General features: G+C 54.4%; 1 protein-coding gene across 2 annotated transcripts in view; it reads right to left on the bottom strand.

Annotated features, from left to right (window-relative positions):
* The window catches only part of CACNA1C (calcium voltage-gated channel subunit alpha1 C), a 475,916-nt gene that overhangs the window by 7,800 nt on the left and 445,995 nt on the right, over positions 1 to 22,121 (bottom strand). For both annotated transcript variants that reach the window (XM_057703176.1, XM_057703175.1), the window contains 12 exons: positions 17,822 to 17,987; positions 17,137 to 17,264; positions 16,404 to 16,500; positions 16,004 to 16,106; positions 11,009 to 11,110; positions 8,849 to 8,976; positions 8,390 to 8,524; positions 6,640 to 6,992; positions 4,506 to 4,631; positions 2,520 to 2,626; positions 2,118 to 2,221; positions 374 to 703 (listed from right to left, as the gene is read on the bottom strand). In XM_057703176.1, the coding sequence (XP_057559159.1) occupies positions 374 to 703; positions 2,118 to 2,221; positions 2,520 to 2,626; positions 4,506 to 4,631; positions 6,640 to 6,992; positions 8,390 to 8,524; positions 8,849 to 8,976; positions 11,009 to 11,110; positions 16,004 to 16,106; positions 16,404 to 16,500; positions 17,137 to 17,264; positions 17,822 to 17,987 (1,879 nt within the window). The remainder of the gene's footprint in view (positions 1 to 373; positions 704 to 2,117; positions 2,222 to 2,519; positions 2,627 to 4,505; positions 4,632 to 6,639; positions 6,993 to 8,389; positions 8,525 to 8,848; positions 8,977 to 11,008; positions 11,111 to 16,003; positions 16,107 to 16,403; positions 16,501 to 17,136; positions 17,265 to 17,821; positions 17,988 to 22,121) is intronic.

Raw genomic sequence — 22,121 nt, 5'->3', positions numbered from 1 at the left:
TGTACGTGTGTCTGTATGTGCAGGACACACCCGGCACCTGCCTGGTCTGCCCCGAAGCGTCTGCCCCCTTCCTGGAGGCCTCGGGGAGCAGCAGGTGAGCCTGGAAGACACCCACCCCGGCCTGCTGCCCACCCGCCTGGCTCCCTCCTCCCGCTCCACCCTCCCCCACGGCCCCCATCTCCCCACACAGCTCCCCTGCCCAGTGTGACTGCCCTTCCTCGGCCAGGCCGGGCGCTCGTGTGGACTTGAGACCTGAGTGAGGGTCTTTCTGGCTAAGACACTGGATGCCCCACCTGCTCAGGAGAACCAGGGCCCCCTCCATTCTGTCTGCGGCACCCCCCCACCCCAAGCCTGTGTGGCCCGGCCCACTCACCGCCTCCACCAGGCTGCTGGCGCTGCCGTGGAAGGGCCGGCCCCGGGGCCCCGCCGGGCTGGGCACAGTGAGGGACACGGGTCGGGCCCTCCGGGGGGTGCCGTCGGCCCCGCAGAGAGAGGGCTCCCCAGCCCGGGGGTCGCAGTGGATGGACGGGAAGCTGCTGGCGAGCTTGTCGCTGGACTCCGCCCCCTCCAGCCGCAGGGTGGGCACCGGCCTCAGGGGCCAGGCCAGGCCGGGTGTGGCAGGGGGCGTGGCGTGCAGCGGGGGGAGGGCACCGGGCGGATGGCTTCTCTGCAGCAGGGGGCTCAGGCCCGCCACCGCCAGCGCCTGCAAACGTGACACGTGACACGGGAGCCCGGGTCAGGGGGCCTCGGCCGCATCCCGCTGCCCGGCGCCCGCACCCTTGAGGTCACACACCCAGACCCAGGGCTGGTCTGAACTGCCCTAAAGACTCTGTGACCATCAGCCTGCAGAGATCTTTCTCCTCTCAGCTCAGAAAGCAGAGGTCCTGTGGGATCTAGAGCATCTGCTCTCCAGCCCTGGTCCCGTCCCCCGTCAGCCACGGGTCCTCTCCTCCTGCTCTGACGTGGTGGGTCCACGGGAGTGACGCTGCCTGGTGGGGAGGCCCTGAGGGGCAGGGAGGGGAGCGTGGCATCATGGTCTGAGGGTAGCCTGAAGGTATGCGGGAGGATGTAAACGGGGGGGGGGGGGGGGGGGGGGGAGTTCTTCCTCCCAGTATGAGAAGGAGAAATGGGGAAATCAACTACTAGAAATCTCTCAGAGAAGTGCATGCGGGGTCCCCCAGCCTGCCGGGCTCCCTGCCCACTGCTCTTGAGGGCCCTCAGCCTGGGTCCTGGGTCCCTAGGGATCTGAGGGAAGGGTACGGCTCTGTTCGACATGCCAGGAAGCCCCGTGGAGACCACGCGTGCTCAGCTGATGGCACACGGACCGAGCAAAGCCGCCTATCTACCTGAGTGGAAATACCATCGCCCTGCAGAGCCGCACTGGCTGTCTTATGCTGATTGTAAGCTTTGATTGACACTGAATGCCTTTGCGGATAAAAAAGTCATTTAAAGCAAAGGCCTGTGGGAAGGGAATATGTAATCAAGGAGGTAGGAAGGTGGGGAGAATCTAGTTTAGACCCTAATTGTTCAGCTGCTGGAAACCTCCGTCAGTTCATGGTCCTGAGAGCAGCTCGATGCTGGGGGCTTGGATTTCACTATCCTTTGGCATCCCCCAGGCCAAGAGCCAGTTCATCCACTGAATCTGCCTGAACCTGCTTTCCTGATAGCAACCCTGCCCCTGACCATGTTGCTGGAAGACTCTGTGGTCATTTCCATACTGCAGTGGGTGGATTTTTATGCAGTTAAATGCCCAGGTGTCGTGCAGCTGTAGGTACGACCGCATCTGCCTGTTCTGTAGCCAGTTCCAGGGAGGGAACATCTGGCCACTGGAAGGAGAAAGCGCAGGCCAACCAGGAGCTGTGGGTCCTTCCAGCCTCCCGAGGGGCTCTTGCTCCCCAGGACCGCCCAGGTCTCCTGCCCGGGAGAGCATGGTCCTTGCTTAGGCTCTCCCCTGTGTGGAAAGATCCCCCTCCCCAGGGGCTGTTAGGGTTGGGGGTGAAGACACAGCAGTGGTCCTGACAGGAAGGTCGACAGGCATCTGGGGGACTTGCTCCTTATCACGGGGCTGTCTAGCCTGCTAGCTGGTGGCCAGTGGCCTGTCCCAAAGTGGGGGTTACCTGATGGTGAACCAGATGCAGGGGCAAGACTGTCTTCTGAGAGACGTCTCCCCCTGGATTCTTCTGTCGCTTCAGACATTCAAGGTGGAAGGAAGCCCTTCGACCTGCAGAGCAAGCGATGGTCAGCACAGAAGAAGACAGGGCCCCCGGCCAGCTCACAGCCAGGGAGGGGCAAGGATGCCCCTCCACTCCACCCTGGGCCCTCTCCCGCCTCAAGCACCTCCCTGAGATGCAGCATTAGTACACATCCAGCCCTGGTCCAGCCCTGCCCTGGGGTTGACCTCTGTCCAGCCCACCCATGGGGCCGTCTGAGCCAGGGCACGACATTCCTCGGTCACGCCTGCATGCCTGCCTGTCACCCCAGGGGAGGTGGCTGCTTCTAGAGACCGGGTGTGAGGTTACCTAGGGAGGCAGTGCGCAGGAAGCCCCTCTTTGGAGAGAGACAGATGTCCCTCCTGTCCTCCTCGGGGGGCGTCAGCTGCCGACTTTCGTCGTCCTGGTAGGAGAGCCTGGAACAGAGGATGCTGGGTGCTGTCACCCTTGGGCAGTCTGCTTTTTCCCTTAATGAGGGGCCCCCCCTCTGTGCTCTATAAAGGCTGAAGGGCAGGAGGGCCAGCTTTCCGCGGTCACAGGTGTTCTCAGCTTCTCCCACCTGTGCCCTGTGTGTCCTCCCACACTTCTGATTTGAGGCGGGGGGGACACCCAGGTCACCGATGCTAAGAAAGCTGGAAACAAATTCTGGGCCCGCAGCTCCTCTCCAGAATGCCGTGGTCACAAACGGATGCTCTCCACCACAGTCGCTCCCAGTGTGAGCCCACGCTTGTGCCCAACTTGTTCTCCGGGCCTGCCACCCTTGGTCCCTGGCAGCACAAATGTGCGGTCATTGGTGAGGGGCGGCTGGGGGGCCTCGGGGCGTCTAGTCAGTCAATGGCTCCCGGGCCTTCTGACAGGACTCAGAGAGAAACGGCTCCTCCTGGCCCCGAGCGCACAACAGACATGCCCAAGGGCTGGACTCGGGCCTGCAGTTTCCTTCCCTGTATCCGCTGCACCTGAGAGCCCCTGCTCTACCTTGGCCGGGGTGATTTCACTCGAAAAAGTGGGCTGCAGCCCCTACACTGATTTCACATCCCCTAGTGGAGCCGCCTGTACCCCAGATGCCCGTCTGCATTCTAAGCCCTCTGTGTCACAGAAGAGGCCATCGCCTGTGCCTGGTGTGACTCTGCGCACTTTGAGGGCAGGGACTGTGCTCCTGGTGTACTGACCGCAAGCATCTGCAGACATGCAAGGAAGGTTCTGGACAAAACCTGCCATGCTTTCCTCTCATTTTCAGCTTGGTCACCCTCCCTATTACATCGTCTTGTTATTCAGACTGTACCCACTCTTGAAGACCCAGCTTCTGTTTGACCTCGTGCCTGGTCCTCTCTTTGACCTTGACCTTCTCTGAGTGTCTGTACTCTCGCTGTTTGCACCACTACGTGAGCAGGTACTGAAGAAATCTCCTTATTTCCCTCCTCTGAGATCCTCTTAGTCCCTAACGAGCCTGCAACCTCCCCTGGGCTGCTGAGGCCGTCTCCTCCGTGATCTAGCAGAGGATGGGCAAGCACCACATGTGCACCAAGAGCCCAGATAGTGGGAGCAGATGCTTTTTTTTATGACTTCTCAGGTGTGTGGCCATGTATTAATCTGCATCCTCTGAACATCCAAAGCTGAAAGGGCTGGTCTTCCCTTGTGATAAAGTGTTTCTCTCAGGAAAGCGCCCAACGCAGCTTCAGCTTTGTGAACACAACCCACAGTCACAAATACATTTTTCGGGACTCGGCAACAAATGCGTCACAAAAAATACTACTTTGTGACGTTGAATACGCTATTTCCTGTTGTCCTTTTCTATCCTACTCCACGCTATTCTGTGCTATGATTTCTTTTAAAAGTGCTGATTGTAACTGACTAAGCAAATGTCATAGCCTCCTAATGATTCTGTATCTGCAGTTTAAAAACTTTTCTCTTAAAAAATTCCAGCTCTGATGGAAATCTCAGCTGCAGCTGCCAACAGTGCCCTCTGCTGGTAGCTTTATTGTGGGTAGTTTCACGAACATTTAACTGTCAATATATACATGTGTGTATACACGTGTGTATACACGTGTATATACTGAGTCTCACTATAAACTATATTTATGATGGTTGGGCGCAGTCAGAAAAGCTTAGGAAACAACGTTTAGCATTTTTCCTGAAAGCATCGTGTCATGAGAAAGTGCCAAGCTAACCAGGGGACCGTGTGTATGAGGGTGGGGGGCTTCCTTCTGCTTTGCCACTGCTGGAGGAGGATTCTGGGGACCCGCCCATCACCCCCAGACCCTTCCCTTCTTGGGTGGCCCAGAGAGCAGAACTCACATCTCCGTGATCGGGCTGGGCTCGCTGCCATATTCCGCGTCCTCATCCATCCTCAGGTCACAGGTCTCGTCCCGAGGGGCCTCCTCCTGATGCAGCATGGCTATCGGGCTGTCCCGGGAGGGGCACCTAAAGTGTCCGGGTGGAGACAAAAGTCAGCAGCTGCCAGCCCCGCCCCTCCCCCAGCAGGTAAGGCGTCACACACACGACCCCTGACGGAGCTGAGAAGTGTGACCACCAGGATTCCATGCAGGGGAGGGGCCTCTGAGTTAGGACCCAAGGGGATCTGAGTTCTGACCCAGTGCAGTTACCCTCTGGCGTAAGTCCTGTAGCCCACCCATGACTCAGTGTCCCCACCAGTAAAACTGCCTGCCCGACTCAGAGGCTGTTGGTGACAGATGAAGTGGCAGACGAGATGGTGCTTTGGAAGGCTGGGCGATCAGCTCTTACACAAGGGCCAGGCTGCACCGTTGGGGGTGCAGGGAAGGGGCGGTCCCTTCCCTCTACTGCAGACAGCTGGGCCTGTGGGCATTTGTTGGGCACAGCTGGGGACTTCCTGGTGTCACATGTGACGTGCTTTTGATTTGATGTTGACTCCTTAGAGCAAAGCACAGAGGAGAGGCCTTACAAAGGGGTTTGTACTTCTGAGCAGAGGGGAAGGAGCCTGAGTCCCCTCGCGCCTGGCTCCCCCTGGTCCTGAACCCCCCTGAGCCTGGTTCCCCCCTGAGCCTGAGTCCCCCTGAGCTGGAGACCCTCTACGCCACAATTTGCCTTGGACTGAGCTGCTTCCACCTGGGGCCCTGTCTTCTGCTCACTTGGTCATGTGGTCTTTCGATCTGGTCTCTGTCCTCCTTTTCCTGTGTCCAGCTTGGTGTCTCCCTCCATCTTTCATCCTATAGGTCCTGAGTGCTGGGCCCACTTTATGCTAAGACTCACCAGGGCATCTGGGAAATATCCCAGTTTATCCTCTCAGCTCTGAGTACTGGGTCAGTGTCCAGCTTTGACCCTGGGCCTATGATCCACTCAGGGAGGGTCTGGGCGGGTCTCTGGGGGAGGCCCTGACCAATGACGCCCTCCCTCCAGCTGAAGGACACAGGAGATGTAGAAGGTTCTCGCTGGCACGGGAGGGGAGGGATGGGGGGAGCTCGGTGAGGCACTATGGGGTGAGCTGGAGACACAGAGCATGGCAGGCAGGCAGCTCCACCCCGGGGGCCACTGTGAGTAGGATGTGAGGGCAGAGCTGGGGCCACCACACTCAGCCTTGAGCCGTGACAGGCAGGACACGGCCCAGGCTGGAACCTCGGCTAACTCGGGTGTGACGAAGGGATGTGAATACCGGGAGGCAGGGAGCTGGCCTCTGGGGTGAAAGCAGCTCATGACACTTGTCCAGGGATTTAGAAAAGGTCACTTCTGGATCTGGGCTTGAGGGCAGGAAAGGAGGTCTGGCCCCAGGACCTACCAGGGCCGCTGTCCTGCTCAGAGGGGCAGCTCAGTTAAGGGTGAAGTGTTCAGGTCCACCTGGCCCTGGGAACCTGAAGCTGCTGATATAAACACCGGGCTTCCCAAGGCCCAGAGCATGGAAGTGGGTGTCTACCATCTGAGCACATCGTAGCAGTGGGTCCTGGGGCACCAGGGAGCTGGGGGTGGGAGAAAAGAAAGGGCCAGGAGCTAGGAGACTCCATCAGGACTACCTGGAGTGATCCCGCACTGGAGCAGAGCAGGCAAGAGCCCCAGCAAAGGGCTTTCTGCCTCTGGAGTGCCCTCCCGGGGGTGAGAAAGGCACAAAGAGGGGGTGGCCCTGTCCCATCTCAGTGGGGCCTGAGGCCAGGTTTGGGCAGAGACTTGAGAAAAGCCCAGGGGAAGGACACTGTGGCATCTCTAGGAGGCAAACGTCTCCGGCGTCAGGCCTGGGGCTCCTCTGTTGGGGGAGAGCTCAGAGGAGGCCTGTCCAGAGGCATGCACCTCAGGACACCTGCTGGCCAGTGGGCCCACGGTGCCTCCCCAAGCGTGGCTTCCGGACCTGGCGGGCAGCATTTGCCTGACCTCTGGCTGGGGTCTGGGCAGCAGCCCACCCCAGCTTCAGGGCCGAGGGGCAGGCCTGCGGACCAGACGCTCCTCCTGCACACCCCCTGCTCACCTCTTGGAGCTGTGCCTCCATGTGGCCTCCTGTACTTGGATGGCAGGGGACAAGGGGGGCCCTCGGCCCTCCACGGTGCTGACGGCGCCAGGGTGGCCGGCGGGGCGGGGGCAGCGGCCCAGGGCAGTGTTGTTGGCATTGTTGATGTTGGCGTTGGAGCCCGTGGACGAGTAGCTGCTGGGGGTGAAGGTGGAGTCCACCAGCTTCTCGTGGGAGGGTGACTCGGTGTCGCCCTGGCTGGTGCCGGCCTTGCTGATGTGCAGAGGGCGCTGGGTGGTGAAGGTCTGGGGGAAGGCGCTCCGGCCGTCGCTGGGGTAGTAGCCCACGTGGTTGCCGAAGAGGCCGCCAGCCCTCTGCAGGCGAGATGGAGGGGTGGGGGGACAGCCTGCCCGAGGCTGCCTCTGCTTCTCTGCATGTGGCCCCTCGCCCTCGGGCCTGGCAGCTGGAGGGGGGCCCAGGCAGCCCCCAGAAACGGCTGGGGGAACGGGTGGAGGAGGAACAGGAACTCCTTCCGGAACCAGTGAGTTAGGGAGGCTGCTGCCCGGGGTGGGCGGGGGAGGGGGGATCCTAGCAGAGCCCTGAACACTGGGATTGTTTCGAGGCCGAATCTGGGATGGAGACCCCTCACTGCAGCTGTGGGGCATGTGAGGGCAGGGGGTGGGGAAAGGGGCCAGAAGGTTCTAATGGGATAAAAAAAAAGGAACCCAACTGGCTCTCTGAGCTAGAAGCGGCACTGGCCAAGTGGTTCTGAGAATGAGAAGGACTTAGTTACTACACCAATTACACGATGGCCTCCTTTCCCCTGGGGGAGTCTTAGATTTCAAATCAGGAACCAGTGTTTTCCCCTGTCTTCCCTCCTTGCCCTGGGCAGCTAGCCACCTGCAAGGTTGGGGTCTCTTGGGTTCGTGCTGACACGCTAGTGTGTCCCGGAGGCCATTTGGTGACAGACATTTCACAGCGAGGAGCAGGAGGATGGTGAGGACGGGACCGCCTCAGGGGGATGGCTCCTCTCACCCCCACGTTTCCACCGCCTGGGAGGCTGGTGGAGCCGGGAGGCTGGGTGATCGGCCCTGGCACAGTTCTGGGTGGTAGCTTCTTGCTTGCTATAGGATTTTTAGCCAAGCACCTTGGGGGTTCGTGAAGAGAGCTAGGTGCAAGGGCCCCAGGATTCCCGCAGGCACCAGTTTTCACTGTTAAAACTGATGGCAGCCTTGGTATTCAGTAGGGGAGAGGGCAGGCTGGAGGGGGCTTTGAGGCCTGGAGACCTCATGGTCTAAGTTAACATTGCCGCTGGCTTCCTGACCTCTGCTGCCCGATACTGCACATCTTCTGTTTTTTTTTAAGAGAGGCTAGAAGTCTAGATTTTTATTTGAATGTGCCAGATTTTCAAATGTTGGCAAACAAAATAGGTCTGTGGATTAGTTGTGGCCCAAAGGCCACCACTTTGAAACATTTAACGTGGAAGCATCTTCTAAAAAACATTTTCTTAGGAAAATGGCTCCCTCCCTCCTTTTCCAAGGGCCAGTGATGCTCTGTGAGCTGCCGGATCCTCGGAGCCCCGGCTTGGGAAGGAGTCGGCTTGGATGAGGTGGAAGGATGGGGGAGGGCTGGGGGGTAGAGATGGGTGGGGAGAGCTAGGATTCTGCCACAGACACAGGGTTCCCTCTCCGGATTCAGGACACCAGTCCACCCTCCTCCTCCAAACCCAGCTTTCTGGAGGCTGAAGTCCGTGGCCAGGGCGCCCACCTACCCTGAAGATGTCGTCTTCTGAGGCCGCGGACACAGCCTCCTTCATGGCCTTGTCCAGCTCCTCCTCGGCTGTCAGGTCCCCGGAGATGGCCCTACGGATCTCGGGCCCGAGGTCATGCAGGGTGCGCAGGCCAGCCTGGGACCAGGGGGATGATGCGTGAGGGCCCAGGCGCCCCACCCGCCACCCACCTGCACCTCTGCTTCTCCCCATGGCAGGTCAGCCTCCAGAGGTCCATAAGGGCATGAAGGCACATTGGGAGGGGCTGCCTCAGGAGCGTCAGCAGATCCATCCCCCCACTCCCTGAGCTCTGGGGGCTGCGAGGCCGCAGGAGGGGAGGGTCGCCCCTGCAGGCATCCACCCCTGGGGAGGTTTGGACCCGCCTCCAGCTGGCCGTGAGAGCCCCAGACCTGGCAGAGGTGAGTGGAGGGTGCCAGGTCCCCAGGGGCGAGGACCCCTCACCTGCAAGGACAGGGCGTTCCTCTGGGAGGGCTTGCCCACCAGGCCCTGCTCTTTGCGCTTCTTGAATTTCCGGAAATACTCTTGGATCAGGAAAGTAGCGTAAAACTTGCCCACCGTGACCTCGTCATCTGAGAGTAGAGGGGACAGGGTGGGAGGTGAACAGGGGGGCTCGGCTGGGCTTCAGGAACCTATTCTCACCAACCACACCTTCTTAAGTTTTCTCAATTTAATTTTTTGGAAGAAACTCTCCATGTACATGGTTCAAAAAGACAAAAATATACAAAAAGTCGCGTGTACTGTGAAGAGTCCCCCCACCCCATCAGATAACCTTTCTCATTCGTTTCTTGAGTCTTTTCCCAGAGATTCTTTATGCAAATGCTTCCTGCAAATAAGCAAATGTATTCTTATCCCTTTTTCCCCACAGAAAAAGCAGCCTATCAAAATTATTTCCCACACTGATTTGTTACTTAACTGACCTTGTTAATGAACTCTTATTTGATTCAGAAGCTTCAGGTGTTCACAAGTAATCACCCAGGCCCCTAAGGGTGAGTGTTCTGCTCAAAGGTGGGCGGGAGGGGCACAGGCCTCCTGTCTTGGTTATGGCTCTTTTACCCCATGGCTGGGCTGGGTCCCTGCCAGGCTGGCCCCCAAGTGACACAAGACAGAATCAGCCTCCATCTTGGGAATGAAGTGGGTGGTGAGAAGCGAGTGGGTCCCCGAGGGGAGCAGTTCATACCCACTGAGGAGCCTCCCTGCCCCGTCTCCTAGTTCTTGGTGGAGGATCAGGTGGTGGACCCGGAGAAGGCTGCTGGGTTGGATGTGGAGGCTCTGATGGTCCCCCAGCTCCTAATTGTCTCGTAAGAATAGCCAAACCCACAGCTGCGCACCTTCTGTCCACCTGGCAGGGCCCCCCAGCCCCACATGGAGAGGACGCCCAAGCCCTGTATGCTGGGAATCAGGGAGGAAGGGCTCTGGTGGGAAGTGTGGCTGGGGTTCTGGCCCCCTCGGACCTGGGCCTGGTCCTGAATCTGCAGGGCTCTCACCCAGCCTGCAGTCAGCTCTTAGCAGCTGAGAACCAGCTCCTAAAGCCGGCGTCACAGGGACATGATGTGTATGAAATGCCAGGCCGGGTGGTGCCCGTCCCCAGTCCTGCCTGCCTGCCTTTCAGGGGTGGATCTCGGCAGGGGTGGTGCCACCTTTTAAGGAGTGTTTTGGGAATGTATGGGACTTTCTCAGTGTCACCGCGACTGTCACCCTGCTTTGGGGGTGCTGCTGGCATTAATGACATGGCTCTGGACGTGTCCTGAAAAGCACAGTGAATACTAGATTTGCGCCCTGCCAAGGTCATGCCGGATGTCCGTGTGGGGAACGGCCCGCTTATAACCACCTGAGCTAAGACCCTAACTTTGCTCCGCATGTGACCTGCACAGCTGTGACATTCCAGAGTTTCTCAGGAATGTAACTCCTGTGTGTGTGGGTGGAAGACCACTTTGTTTTGTTTCAACCTGAGCAAGAAGGGTTCACATTTCAGAAAACTGTATCCCTGACCGCACCGCTCAGTATATGTGATCCCTACTGGACTGGACCCTGAGATCAGTCTGCACGTACCCCACACATGTGCCTATACGGAGGTGTGTGTACTTATTTAAAAAAATCCCAACAGCCCTTACTTCAAAAGGACAATTGCAAAATGTCAACAACATTCAACACTGTTTGCTTCCTTTAAACATAAACTTACTCATCACAGTGGGTGCAGGCCCATGTTTGGTCAGTTAACTGTAACTTCTGGCACAGTTGTCCCTGAATATTTATTTATTGAAAAATATTGATTTTAACATGTTTTATATTAGAGTTAAACTGTTATACTCATATTTTGGCAACTGTATGTTTGACACGATTGACAAACACTGCCCCGGAAGGAACAAAAAGGGGGTTCCTTCTCCAGGGCCCCATCATTCCTAGAGTACCCAGCCTGCAGGATATGGGGAAACCTCTACTTTGCAGAGCTTCCTTGAAGTTCTGCCAAACCTCCAGGCATCCAGGGGCCTTGCCAGGCATCTCCTGTGACCTCAGGCTTGGAGCAGGCTCCAGCCCAGAAGGGTAGGCCTCCCGCAGCCTGGACCTGGGACCCACACGCGCCCGGGGTCGGGGGGGACTCACCTCCCGCAGGGGGCACCACCTGGTCCAGCAGCTTCATGCTGGTCCGCTTCCAGATCTTCTTGATGATGGCCCGCAGCTCCTCGTTGGCCTGCTCCAGGTTCCCTGCGGGGAGGGAGATGCAAGGCTGACTGGCCCGCTGCCCGTGGAGACCTCCTGTGGGCTGGCCCCTGTGCGGGAGCAGTGGCTGCTGCCTGCGGGCTCTGCCCCCAGTGGCCCTGACCCATCAGTTTCATTTCTTCCTCCCAGGGTTCCTGTGGCCCACCTCCATCCCCTTTCAGCCAGCTCTCCCCTTCCTCCCCACCCGCCGCTGGGCCACCAGGGCAACCCTGCACCTCACTTGCTGGTTCTCCTTGAGGGACCCCCTGGGGCCAATGAGGTTGCCAGGGCTGGACTGAGCTGGAGGGCCACCCGCCAGGAGAGCACAGGGGCTCCCCGTGGGCCCCCAGGGATACGTGGGTGATTAGAAGGAAGAGTGGACCCCCTGTGGGCCCACGTGGAGCGTCCATGCTCGGGGGCCTCTGTGTCAAAGCCCTTTGCTGGGTCAACTGCTGGTAGGAGGCTGCAAAACCTTGGCATGGAAGCAGAAACCAGAAGACGGGGTTCCTGAGGTCCGGGGCTTCTCTGGTCCTCCTTTCTCCACTGGCAAAACAGACTTAATTAGGTGCCTATATGGGCGCCTCTGGGATACTGGCCTTACAGCCCTGGGAGAGGAGAGCTGAGACCCACAGCTGTGAGAGAGGATGGGGGGCTGGGCCTAACGCCCCAGCTCTCTCCCACACCCCCAATGCACACGTCCCCCATGGCCCTTGGGGCTGTGAACACAGCACCTCACCCTGTGGTCAGGTTGTATCAAACGGCACACACACCCTTAGGATGGGGAGGTTGTCTAGGTAGGCCTGAGCTAATCCCAGGAGTTCCTTACAAGGAGAGAGTTCTCAGGGGCAAAATCCCAGGTATAAAATAAAGATGTCCTGGGGATGTGAAATACAGCACGGGGACTATAGTTAATAATACTGTACTGTATATTTGCAAGCTGCTATGAGAGTGGAGTTTAAGTTCTTATCATAAGAAAAAACTAATCCTGTGAGGTGATGGATGTTAACTAGACTTGTGGTGATCATTTTGCAATAAATACAAATACAGGATCATTATTTGTTCACCTGAAACTGATGTAAAGTTATATGTCACTTATGCCTCACTTAAAAAACAATACAAAACAAAAAACAGACAAAAACAATGCATGAAGGGGGCCAAAGATAAGGGAGTCCTCCGTGGCGGGGAGCAGAGCAGGTGTGGGGCTGTGCGTGGAGCTCGGGGGCCACAGGGGCCCAGCTGAGAGCCGGTCCTGAGTCTGCAGGGAGCAAGTCTGCTGACAGCCTGGATAGCTGGGGGGTGGATCCTTCCCTGAGCCCTGGGAGGCGGACATGTCCTGGTCAATGGGCTGATTTTGGCCTGGAGGTTCCAGAGGTGGACTCCGGACCTTCAGAGCAGGAGCTGCTAGGGTGACCTGTGACACGGCAGTGGGCAAACACGACAGGGTTAGAGGTTGGCGCTGGGGAGGCAGCAGGTTGAGGGCTCTGCGGTGGCACCACTGGGTTGGAATCCGCCCATGGCCATGCCGGAGGGCTCACGGGGAAGGAGCCAGCAGAGGAGGCCACGGAGAGATGAACGGGCATGAAGGTCGGGCTCCGCAGTCCCTGTAGCCCTGGGAAACCCTGCTGGGGGAGGCGGTCAGAGGTTCCCCATGTGCAGCGCGAGCCCTGACTGACGTGATGCTCAAATACACTTGTCTTCCGTGGCGGGCTCAACGGTGCCCCCATGTTCACACCCACCTGGAACCTTAGACGGCCCGTGGGTGGAAACCGGGTCTTGGCAGGTGCGATTAGTTGAGATGCGTTTGTGCTCATTGGAGGGAGGGGGCGCTAAATCCAACGTGCCTGGTGTCCTCATGAAAGGACAGGACACACAGAGACACAGAGACGCACAGGGAAGACGGCGAGCACGTGGAGATGCAGGCAGAGACCAGGGAGACCCAGCTATGCATCCCGGGGGCCAGCACCATCCGCATGCCAGCTGCCAGGACAGGCCGGGACAGATCCCCGCCATGCCTCCAGAGGAACCCAACCCCCCGACCACTGACACCTCGACTTCAGACTTCTAGCCTCCTGACTGTGAGAATGAATTTCTGTTGTTTGAAGCCCCCCGTTTGTGATAATTTGTCACCATGGACCTGGGCAATGACACATCTTCCAAAAGGATCTGTCACTTTTTTCCAAGCCTTAATTCACTCTCACAATGATCTCAGTGACCTGGAACTTCGTAACAACTGCTTCATGTCATCTAAGTGTTTCAGGTGATACATCTTCCTTCTGTATCCCAGGTGGATGGGCTTGGGACAGGACTTGGGGGAAAGCGCTGGTTCTCTGAAGCAGATGCTAATTTCTCTCCAAATCCTCCCATTTCACAGCCTGAAGGGTAAGGACCATGTAGGACTTAGTCTCCCAAATTTGGATGCTTTCTTTCATTTCTTTCTAGTTGCTTCTAGGAACTCACCTTTGTCTCCTGGACTTAAGAGTTTAATACATTTGTTGGGGGGGGGGGGGCTTGACACTGATAAAGATTTGCCTTGACACCATGGGCCCTTCAGGCGCTATTCCTTTTTTTTTTCTTTTTTTAAATAAATTTATTTTTTATTTATTTTTTTTGGCTGCGTTGGGTCTTTGTTGCTGTGTGCAGGCTTTCTCTAGTTGGGGCTACTCTTCTTTGCATTGTGCCGGCTTCTCATTGCGGTGGCTTCTCTTGTGGAGCATGGGCTCTAGGTGCGTGGGCTTCAGTAGTTGTGGCACATGGGCTCAACAGTTGTGGCTCGAGGGCTCTAGAGCACAGGCTCAGTAGTTGTGGCATACGGGCTTAGTTGCTCTGTGGCATGTGGGCTCTTACTGGAGCAGGGATCAAACCCACGTTCCCTGCATTGGCAGGCGGATTCTTAACCACTGCGCCACCAGGGAACCTCTCCTTTTTCCTTTTCTTTTCTGTTTTTCCTTTTAGCCGCACTGCCCAGCACGCAAGATCTTAGTTCCCCTACAAGGGATTGAACCCGTGCCCCCTGCAGTGGAAGTGCAGAGTGTTAACCACTGGACTGCCAGGGAAGTCACCCCTTTTTCATTTTTAAATTGTATTTTATGGTAGTAAGAACACCAAACATGAGCTCTATGGGCCTAGCAGAATTTTAGGTAAACAATACAGAATCGTGAGCTACAAGGGCGGTACTGTTCAGTGGGCAGATGTCTGTGTGTTTGAAGTTTCCCTTAATTCTTGGCTTGACTAGTCCTCGCGCCGCTGGCTTCTCTCTGGTCTCGGGTGCGTGCTTCCTTGGCACAGGCTGTGCGTGTCTGGCTCTTTGGCTGGGGCTTGGTGTGTGCTGACGAGCACCTTGACGGTGTTGAGTCCTGGCTCCAGGCTAGAGTTTCTCGTTCCTCCATGGCATGAAAATTCACATCCTCACTTTACATCGAGGCTTCAGGACCACAGCACTTGCCTCCTTGGAAAAGAAAACCTTCCCTCCTGGATGGAATTGTAATCAGTCATTGTGGAAAATGTGGAAAGTAACAAAAGTGAAGAAAGAAGGTAAAGGAAGTGAATAGGAGTCACTGCTGATTCCAGTGCTCAGGACGATCAAGGTTAACATGTTTACGAACCTCCTTCTGGGCTTCCCCCTAGTCACACACACGTTACACCACACGTGTGTTCCATCCTTTCGTTGGCAGAAACAGGCCTGTTTACACCTGTTTAAGACTGAATTATGGCCTTGGCTACTGACAGCATATTCTTCAGCCTTAGTTTCTTTTCAGTCCAGCAGCAGAACTTGAACTATTTACAGTTTTTAAAAGATTAGCTCATTATGTTGACATGCATCTTGCTGGCCCTGTTCTTCTCTTCCTTCATCTCGGATGTTTCTGTTATTTTGTGGAAGGATTTAGCTGAGAGAAGGCGCCTCCTGGCTTATCCATTGAACTGAATTCATCACCACCTTTCTTGTTTTACAAATGAAGAAACTGAGGCAGACAGAGAATCACTGACTGTCACACGATATCAGGGTCCAGTCCCCTGTCTCCCCACCCAGGGCTCCTGCTGGGGTGGGGTAGCCTGAGACTCTGAAATCCAAATGTTGGAAGGGAAAAAAGGCACTGCCTGTCCATCTGGGTTTTCTCTAATTACTGTGCTGGCAGGTTTCAGACTTTGCCCATGTGACTCATCCCCACAGTTGGTGCTGGATGCAGGTTCTGAGTTTGGTCCGGGGCTGGGACTCAGCGTCTCATCAAGCTCCAACTCCGTGAATCGCAGGAGACTGGGAGCTTTTCGGAAGCAGCTGCATTTCGTCAGGTGCATCTGTAGCCTTTGCACAGCGGTTCAGAAACACTGGTCAGCCAGGAGGACACCAGGTCATCGCAGCCAAGCTGCTGCTGGCCACAGGCTGCCACTGTACAAACTGGAAGATGGTCCCTCCCTCCAGGGGACACGGCCCTGAGGGAGCGTGGGAGGCTCTGGCCCCCACAAGCTGGCTGGCTGAGCACCCGTACACGGGCGGGCATGTGCCGACCTCGACCACCGTCACCACATTCACCCTGACCCCTTCCCAACCGACACAGGAGTTTAATGTGCAAGGAGAGTTGAACGTGTGAGACCCACTTGCAGCTGGCGAAACACCACCGCGATGGGGCTTGGCCCCACTTCAGGTAACACTCAGCTCCTGCTTTCTGAACTACACCCGAGGACTTCGAGGTGTCACCCGGGATAAGCTCCTTTTAGAGCCACAGGCAAGGAGGCCATTCAAAGAGCAAAGGACACACGAGCAGGCCTGGGCCCGCTCATGCGCCTGGAGGCGACAGTTACTGCTGGGCTGTGGCTCTGACACTCCACAGGCGCCGAGCTGGGCTCCGGCTGGTCTGCCAGGTCCCCCAGTGGCAGCTCTCTGGGGGCCCCACATGACCTTACCTTCTGTTTTGATCCTCAGGGCCGTCCGGACCAGGGCAAACAGGGTGGCGTTGAACATGACGGTCCCGTCGCTGTTCAGGGGCATGTTCATGGAGACCAGGCGCTGGGGAGGGGCAGAGCTGTCATCACAGCAGCCGGTTCCCGAAGGACCCACCCGCAGAACCGCTGAGGCAGGAGGATGCTGGAGTGCGGGGGCCTTGGCACACACGTACGTGTCACCCCGTGGTTCTGAGAACGCATCGCGGGAAGGACCCCTAACACCTACTCTGGCTCCAGCTCCTTTCTTTAGGCTCATAGAATACTGTCTTCATCCCCTTAGAGGGTTGACGTCCTGACCAAGGTCACAACAGGCATCTTTCCTCCCATAGCATGTCTCCTACGAGCCCAGTTCATCTCTTACTTTGCAAGCCACGCGGTGAGGGCACAGCTTCCCAAAACCCAGGGGGGGCTGAATCCGCCGGAGCAGGGTCACCACATCCAGGTGTTTGATGCGACCCCTAGAAGAGGCAGGGAGGAGGGAAGATCAGTGTTGGGGGGTGGGGTCTTGGCAGGCAGCCCAGGACTCACACACCCGAGGGTGAGGGTCTCCCTGTAGGAGGAACTGTCCACGGCCAGACCCTAGTGATGAAACTGGTGCTGAGCTGCAGAATTGCGCGATAAAACTCCAAAACACATGTTTAGGTTTTTAAGGAGCAATTTTCCATCAGTGCCATGTTCAAGGTGGAAGGGATTTTAATAGGCAACAAAATTCTCAATATTTACGGCTGCTTCAATCGACTAAGCATCTGACCAAAAGGTACTTCCTGAGTGTCAATCAAACGTGATGGCTGGACTGATGGGTCTGCAGTGGGAATGCAGTCAGATCTGCCTGGCCCTCGACATCCTGACTCCACTGCATACCGCTTATCCCAACGCGAGGCCCTCCTGTCCTGTTCAACTGAAAATAGTAGGTATGTTCTCAACGAAGCTAAAGGCCCCCATTGCTGGCCCTGACCCTTTACCCTGGTGTCCTGTGCAATTCAGTGTTTGAAATGAATCCACCTGGTGCTAACCCGTCTCGACCCCCTTGACCACAGGTGTGGTCACAAATCCCCCTGTGGCTTTGGGGATCAGGTTTCCCTCTGGGGACTTACTTGGCTTCAGGGTCATACTCCGCCCAGATTCTCTTAAATTCGTCCAGGTGGTGAGGACCCAGGATGGACCAGTCCCTTGTCAGGTAGTCAAAGTTGTCCATGATGACGGCTACGAAGAGGTTGATGATCTGTGGAGAACGAAGAGCTTGGGGAGATGTCCTCGGAGGCCCTTCCTGCACATGTGGCCAGCAGACCCACCCATGGCAGAAGCCGGTGTTTCTGAAGTCTGGCCACATGGTACCTCTGAAACCACCGGTCCCTGGAATGTGGCTCTCTTGGGTGAGGACCTGACCCAGCTCCCCTTGGGCGTGTGCAGGTGAACTCCACCTGTGGGCTGGCAGCTTCCCTCACACCCAGCTGCCGGGCGGGGCTGCCAGGGACAGGAGTGACTGTCCACCACCCCTCCCTCGCTCATCAAAGTGCCAGAAACGCTTAAGTGGCCTCCTGTCCTTGGGGACGACACCACCACGACGAGAGCCGAGAATGGATGAGAAGGCTGCAGGCTGAGGCCACTCTGGCCCAGCTTTTGCTGCCCCCCGCCCTCCCCCTGCACCCCCTGCAATGTACGGCTGGACCGTCCCAGGGACACAGCTTTCCAGGCCGGCCTCCCTGATGGGGCTGCCCTGAGCGTGAGCTGCAGAGATGTGCACGTGGTCACCTGAGGCTGCAGGTCCCACCGGCTCACCAGGAAGGCGCAGAGCATGTAGAAGCTGATGAAGTAGAAGACGGCGAAGCTGCTGCCACAAGGCGTCTCCCCCTCGGTGCTGTTGCCCGGCTCTGACTCCGGGGCGCACTTCTTCCCTGGCATGCAGGCCAGCATGATGTCCTGCCAGGCTTCCCCAGTGGCGCACCTGGAGAGAGACCACGCCCCGGAGCGGCTCACACGGTCCCTCCCTCTCCTCCCTGGGTGTGGGGGGGGGGGGGCTGGATCCGCTAACTTGAGTCTGGGGTTTGTCAGCCCCCAGCACTGACACATTCACTAAATATGAAAACAAGCAGCATTGTTCTGAATGTCTGAAAATCTTATGTGAAAGGTAACAAACTGTATCTTTTCTACAAAGTCCCTCTTTCTGCAATCCATGTTAAGTTTTGAGATTTAGCCATGTGGCTACATTTTAGCTCTGGTGCACTCATCCTGAATAGCAGGTGCTCTATGAGTATACCATTCAAAAACCCCACCGCCCTGTTAAGGCTTTTCCTTTCTTTGCTGTCTTGCTATCACAAAGGAGCCTGCAGTCGCCACGCAGGCCCATTTTGGACGCCTGCTTTGGGGTGGAATTGCCAGTGGACGGCAGGTGTGTCCTCACTGCTTGTTGTCCAAGTGTCTGCCCGATTCACGCTCCTGCATCAGTGCAGGAGAGATGCCACTGCTCTACAGACATGTCAACTCTTTCCTCAGCTTCACTGAGGCATAACTGACAAATAAAACTGCAAGCTAGAGTGTAGGTGGTAATGATGTGCTGTACCTGCACACTGTGAAAGGGTTCCTCCCACTTATCAACACATCCATCCCTTCACAGATTTATCTTTTTTTTTTTTGTGAGAACATTTAAGTTCTACTGTGTTAGCAAGTTTCAATGATATATGATCAATGTCATCAACTATAGTTACCACGTTATAGGTTAGACCTCAGACCTCATTCATCTTGAATGGCTGAGTTGGTGCCCTTTTACCATCCCCTCCCCATCCCCCCCACCCCCCCTCCCCCAGCCCACCCCCAACCACTTTTCTCTTCTGTTTCTGAGTTTAGACTTGTCAACTCTTGGTATTAGTGAATTTTAAAAAAGGTTGCTCATACGATGGGTGTGAAATGACAATTCACCGCTGTTTTAATTTGGTTTTAAAATGATGAATAGGCTAAGTTTTATTTCATCTGCTGAATGGCAGGTTCATGTTTTTGCCTGTCTGTCTCATAGGCTGATGGTTTTCTTGTTTGTTTGTAGGGTCTTTATACATTCGTTATACTCATCCTCTGTCAGTTACACACACTACAAGCAACGGCCTCCAATCTGTGGCTCGTTCCCAGCTTTACTGATGGTGTATTGTGATGAATCCAAGTTTTAAATTTCGATGTGGTCAAATCGTAATTTTTCTTCTGTTTTGCACCTTTTGCATCTTGTCTAAAGAATCTTTCCCTATTTTAGGTCATAAAAATATTCCCCGATATGTTGTAAAAGGTTCCAAATTTTGTTTTTCATAATAATCTCATAATAACCCATTAATATGGAGTTTATTTGGGGGCTCCGTATGAGGCAGAAATATGCTTTATCTTTTTCTGTCTAGATAACCAATTTTCTTAATATAATTTATTGAATAGTCCATCTTTACCTACTGATTTGAAATAACCCTTCTGACACAAGTCACACCTTCATACACGTGTGAGTCTCCTGCCAGCGTCTTGGTTCTGTTCTACAGGTTTATTTGTCTGTCTCGACTCCAATGTACCGCATTGTCTAAATCACTCTGGGTTTACAGCAAGTCTTGCTCTCACACAGAGTCAGTCCATCCAGCTTGCTGTCCTGCAAAACTGTCTTGGCTTTTCCCTTTCTTTTTCGACTCCACAGACACATGAGAAGCAGCTTATCAAGTTCTATGAGTAATTCAACTGAGACTTTTACTGGAACTGCATCAAAATACAGATTAACTAGAGAAATTTGACATCTTTGTGATACTACGTCTCCTAACCATGAACCTGACCTATCTCTCCATTTATTTAAGCCTTTAAAAATGTCTTTTAGGGACTTCCCTGGCAGCGCAGTGGTTAGGAGTCTGCCTGCCAATGCAGGGGATGCAGGTTCTATCCCTGGTCCAGGAAGATCCCACGGGCCGTGGAGCAACTAAGCCCGTGCACCACAACTACTGAGCCTGTGCTCTAGAGCCCAAGAGCCACAACTACTGAGCCCAAAGGCCACAACTACTGAAGCCCACATGCATAGAGCCAGTACTCTACAACAAGAGAAGCCACTGTACTGAGAAGCCTGTGCACTGCAACGAAGAGTAGGCCCCACTCACCGCAACTAGGTAAAGCCCAGGTGCAGCAACAAAGACCCAATGCAGCCAATAAAAAAATAAAAATAAATTTACAAAATGTCTTTTAATAAAAGTTTACAATTTCCCTACATACATATATCTTTTGTTAGGTTTTTTTTCTAGGTATCTTACTTAAAATTAAAAAAAAGTTGCTATTATAAATGGTACTTTTAAAAAGTTACATTCTCTGTTTGCAACAGATGTGGAGGGAATACAGTTGACTTTATATATAGATTTGCTGAACTCTCTTATTATTCTGTGGTTTCTCTTATATAGTCACATAGGCAATTGACTTTCTAAAATATGCTTTATTTACATATTTTTCTTTTTAAAATTGCGGTGAAATACATACAACGTACAATTGACCATCTTAACCATTTTTAGAGTGCATTTCGGTGGCGTTAAGTACACCCACAGTGCTGCGCTACCATCACGCACCACCATCCATCTCCAGAACTCTTTTCATCTCATAAAACTGAACACCTATGCCTACTAAACAATAACTCCCTCCCCTCCCCTCCCCCCACACCTGGTACCTATTATTATACTTTCTGTGTCTATGATTTTGACTAAGTACCTCACGTAAGTGGAATCATACAGAAAACTTGTCCTTTTATGACTTCTTTCATTGAGCATAATGGCCTCAAGATTCATCCATGTTGTACCAGGTGTCAGAGTCTCCTTCCTTGGAAGGCTGAGTAATGCTCCACTTCTGTATAACCACATTTTGCTTATCCACTCTTCTCTTTATGGACCCACAGTTGCTGTCACGCTTTAGCTAGTGTGAATACTGCTGCCAGGAACAGAAGTGTACAAATGTCTCTTTGAGACCTTGCTTTCAATTCTTTTGGTATACACACACAAGTGGAATTGCTGGATCATATGGTATTTTTAATCTATTTTTAATATTTTGAGGAACAGTTATACTGTTTTCCACAGTGGCTGTTACCACTTTACATTCTTACCAGTAAAGCACAAAGGTTCCAGTTTCTCCCCACTCTCACCAGCACTTGTTTTTCTGATAGTAGCCATGCTGATGGGTGTGGGGTGGTATCCCATTGTGGTTTTAATTTGCATTTCCCTGATGATTAGTGATGCTGAACATCTTTTCATGTGTTCATTGGCCATTCACATATCTTTTTTGAAGGAATGTCTAGTCAAGTCCTTTGCCTATTTTTATTTTGGATTTTTTATTTTCTTGTTGCTGAGTTTGGCAATCAATGTTTTTGGTATTTAATTTTATTTCTTTAATTCTTAAAAAAATTTTTTTAAATTAATTAATTAATTTACTGGCTGCATGCAGGCTTTCTCTAGTTGCTGCGAGCGGGGGCTACTCTTCGTTGCGGTGTGCAGGCTTCTCATTGTGGTGGCTTCTCTTGTTGCAGAGCACAGGCTCTAGGCATGTGGGCTTCAGTAGTTGTGGCATGCAGTTCAACAGTTGTGGCTTGCGGGCTCTAGAGCACAGATTCAGTAGTTGTGGTGCACGTGCTTAGCTGCTCCGCAGCATGTGGGATCTTCCTAGCCCAGGGATCGAACCCGTGTCCCCTACATTGGCAGGTGGATTCTTAACCACTGCGCCACCAGGGAAGTCCCTCTTCTTTAATTCTTACCTGTTGGTTTATTGGATAAAACCTGCAGTATCATGTTGAAAAAGTGATAGCTTATGAGCTCATTTATTGTATTTACGGATCAGCTATTAGCTGTTATGCACTGAATGTATGAGTCCCCTCAGAATTCGTATGTTGCAGCCCCAAATCTCAACGTGACAGTACTGGCAGGCACTTAGGTTTAGATCAAGTCATGGGGCTGGGGCCAAGTGATGAGATTAGCATCTTTATAAGAACAGGAAGGGAGACTAGTGCTCTTCTCTCGCTCTACCATGCGGGGTCATAGCCACAAGGCCGCTGTCTGCAGGCCAGGAAGAGGCTCCCACCAGGAAGAGAATCATCCGAAAC

The sequence above is a fragment of the Hippopotamus amphibius genome, chromosome 12 (assembly GCF_030028045.1).
Source record: "Hippopotamus amphibius kiboko isolate mHipAmp2 chromosome 12, mHipAmp2.hap2, whole genome shotgun sequence".
NCBI lineage: Eukaryota > Metazoa > Chordata > Mammalia > Artiodactyla > Hippopotamidae > Hippopotamus > Hippopotamus amphibius.
The sequence above is the reverse complement of the archived record's forward strand: the minus strand, read 5'-3'. Positions and strand labels throughout refer to the sequence as shown.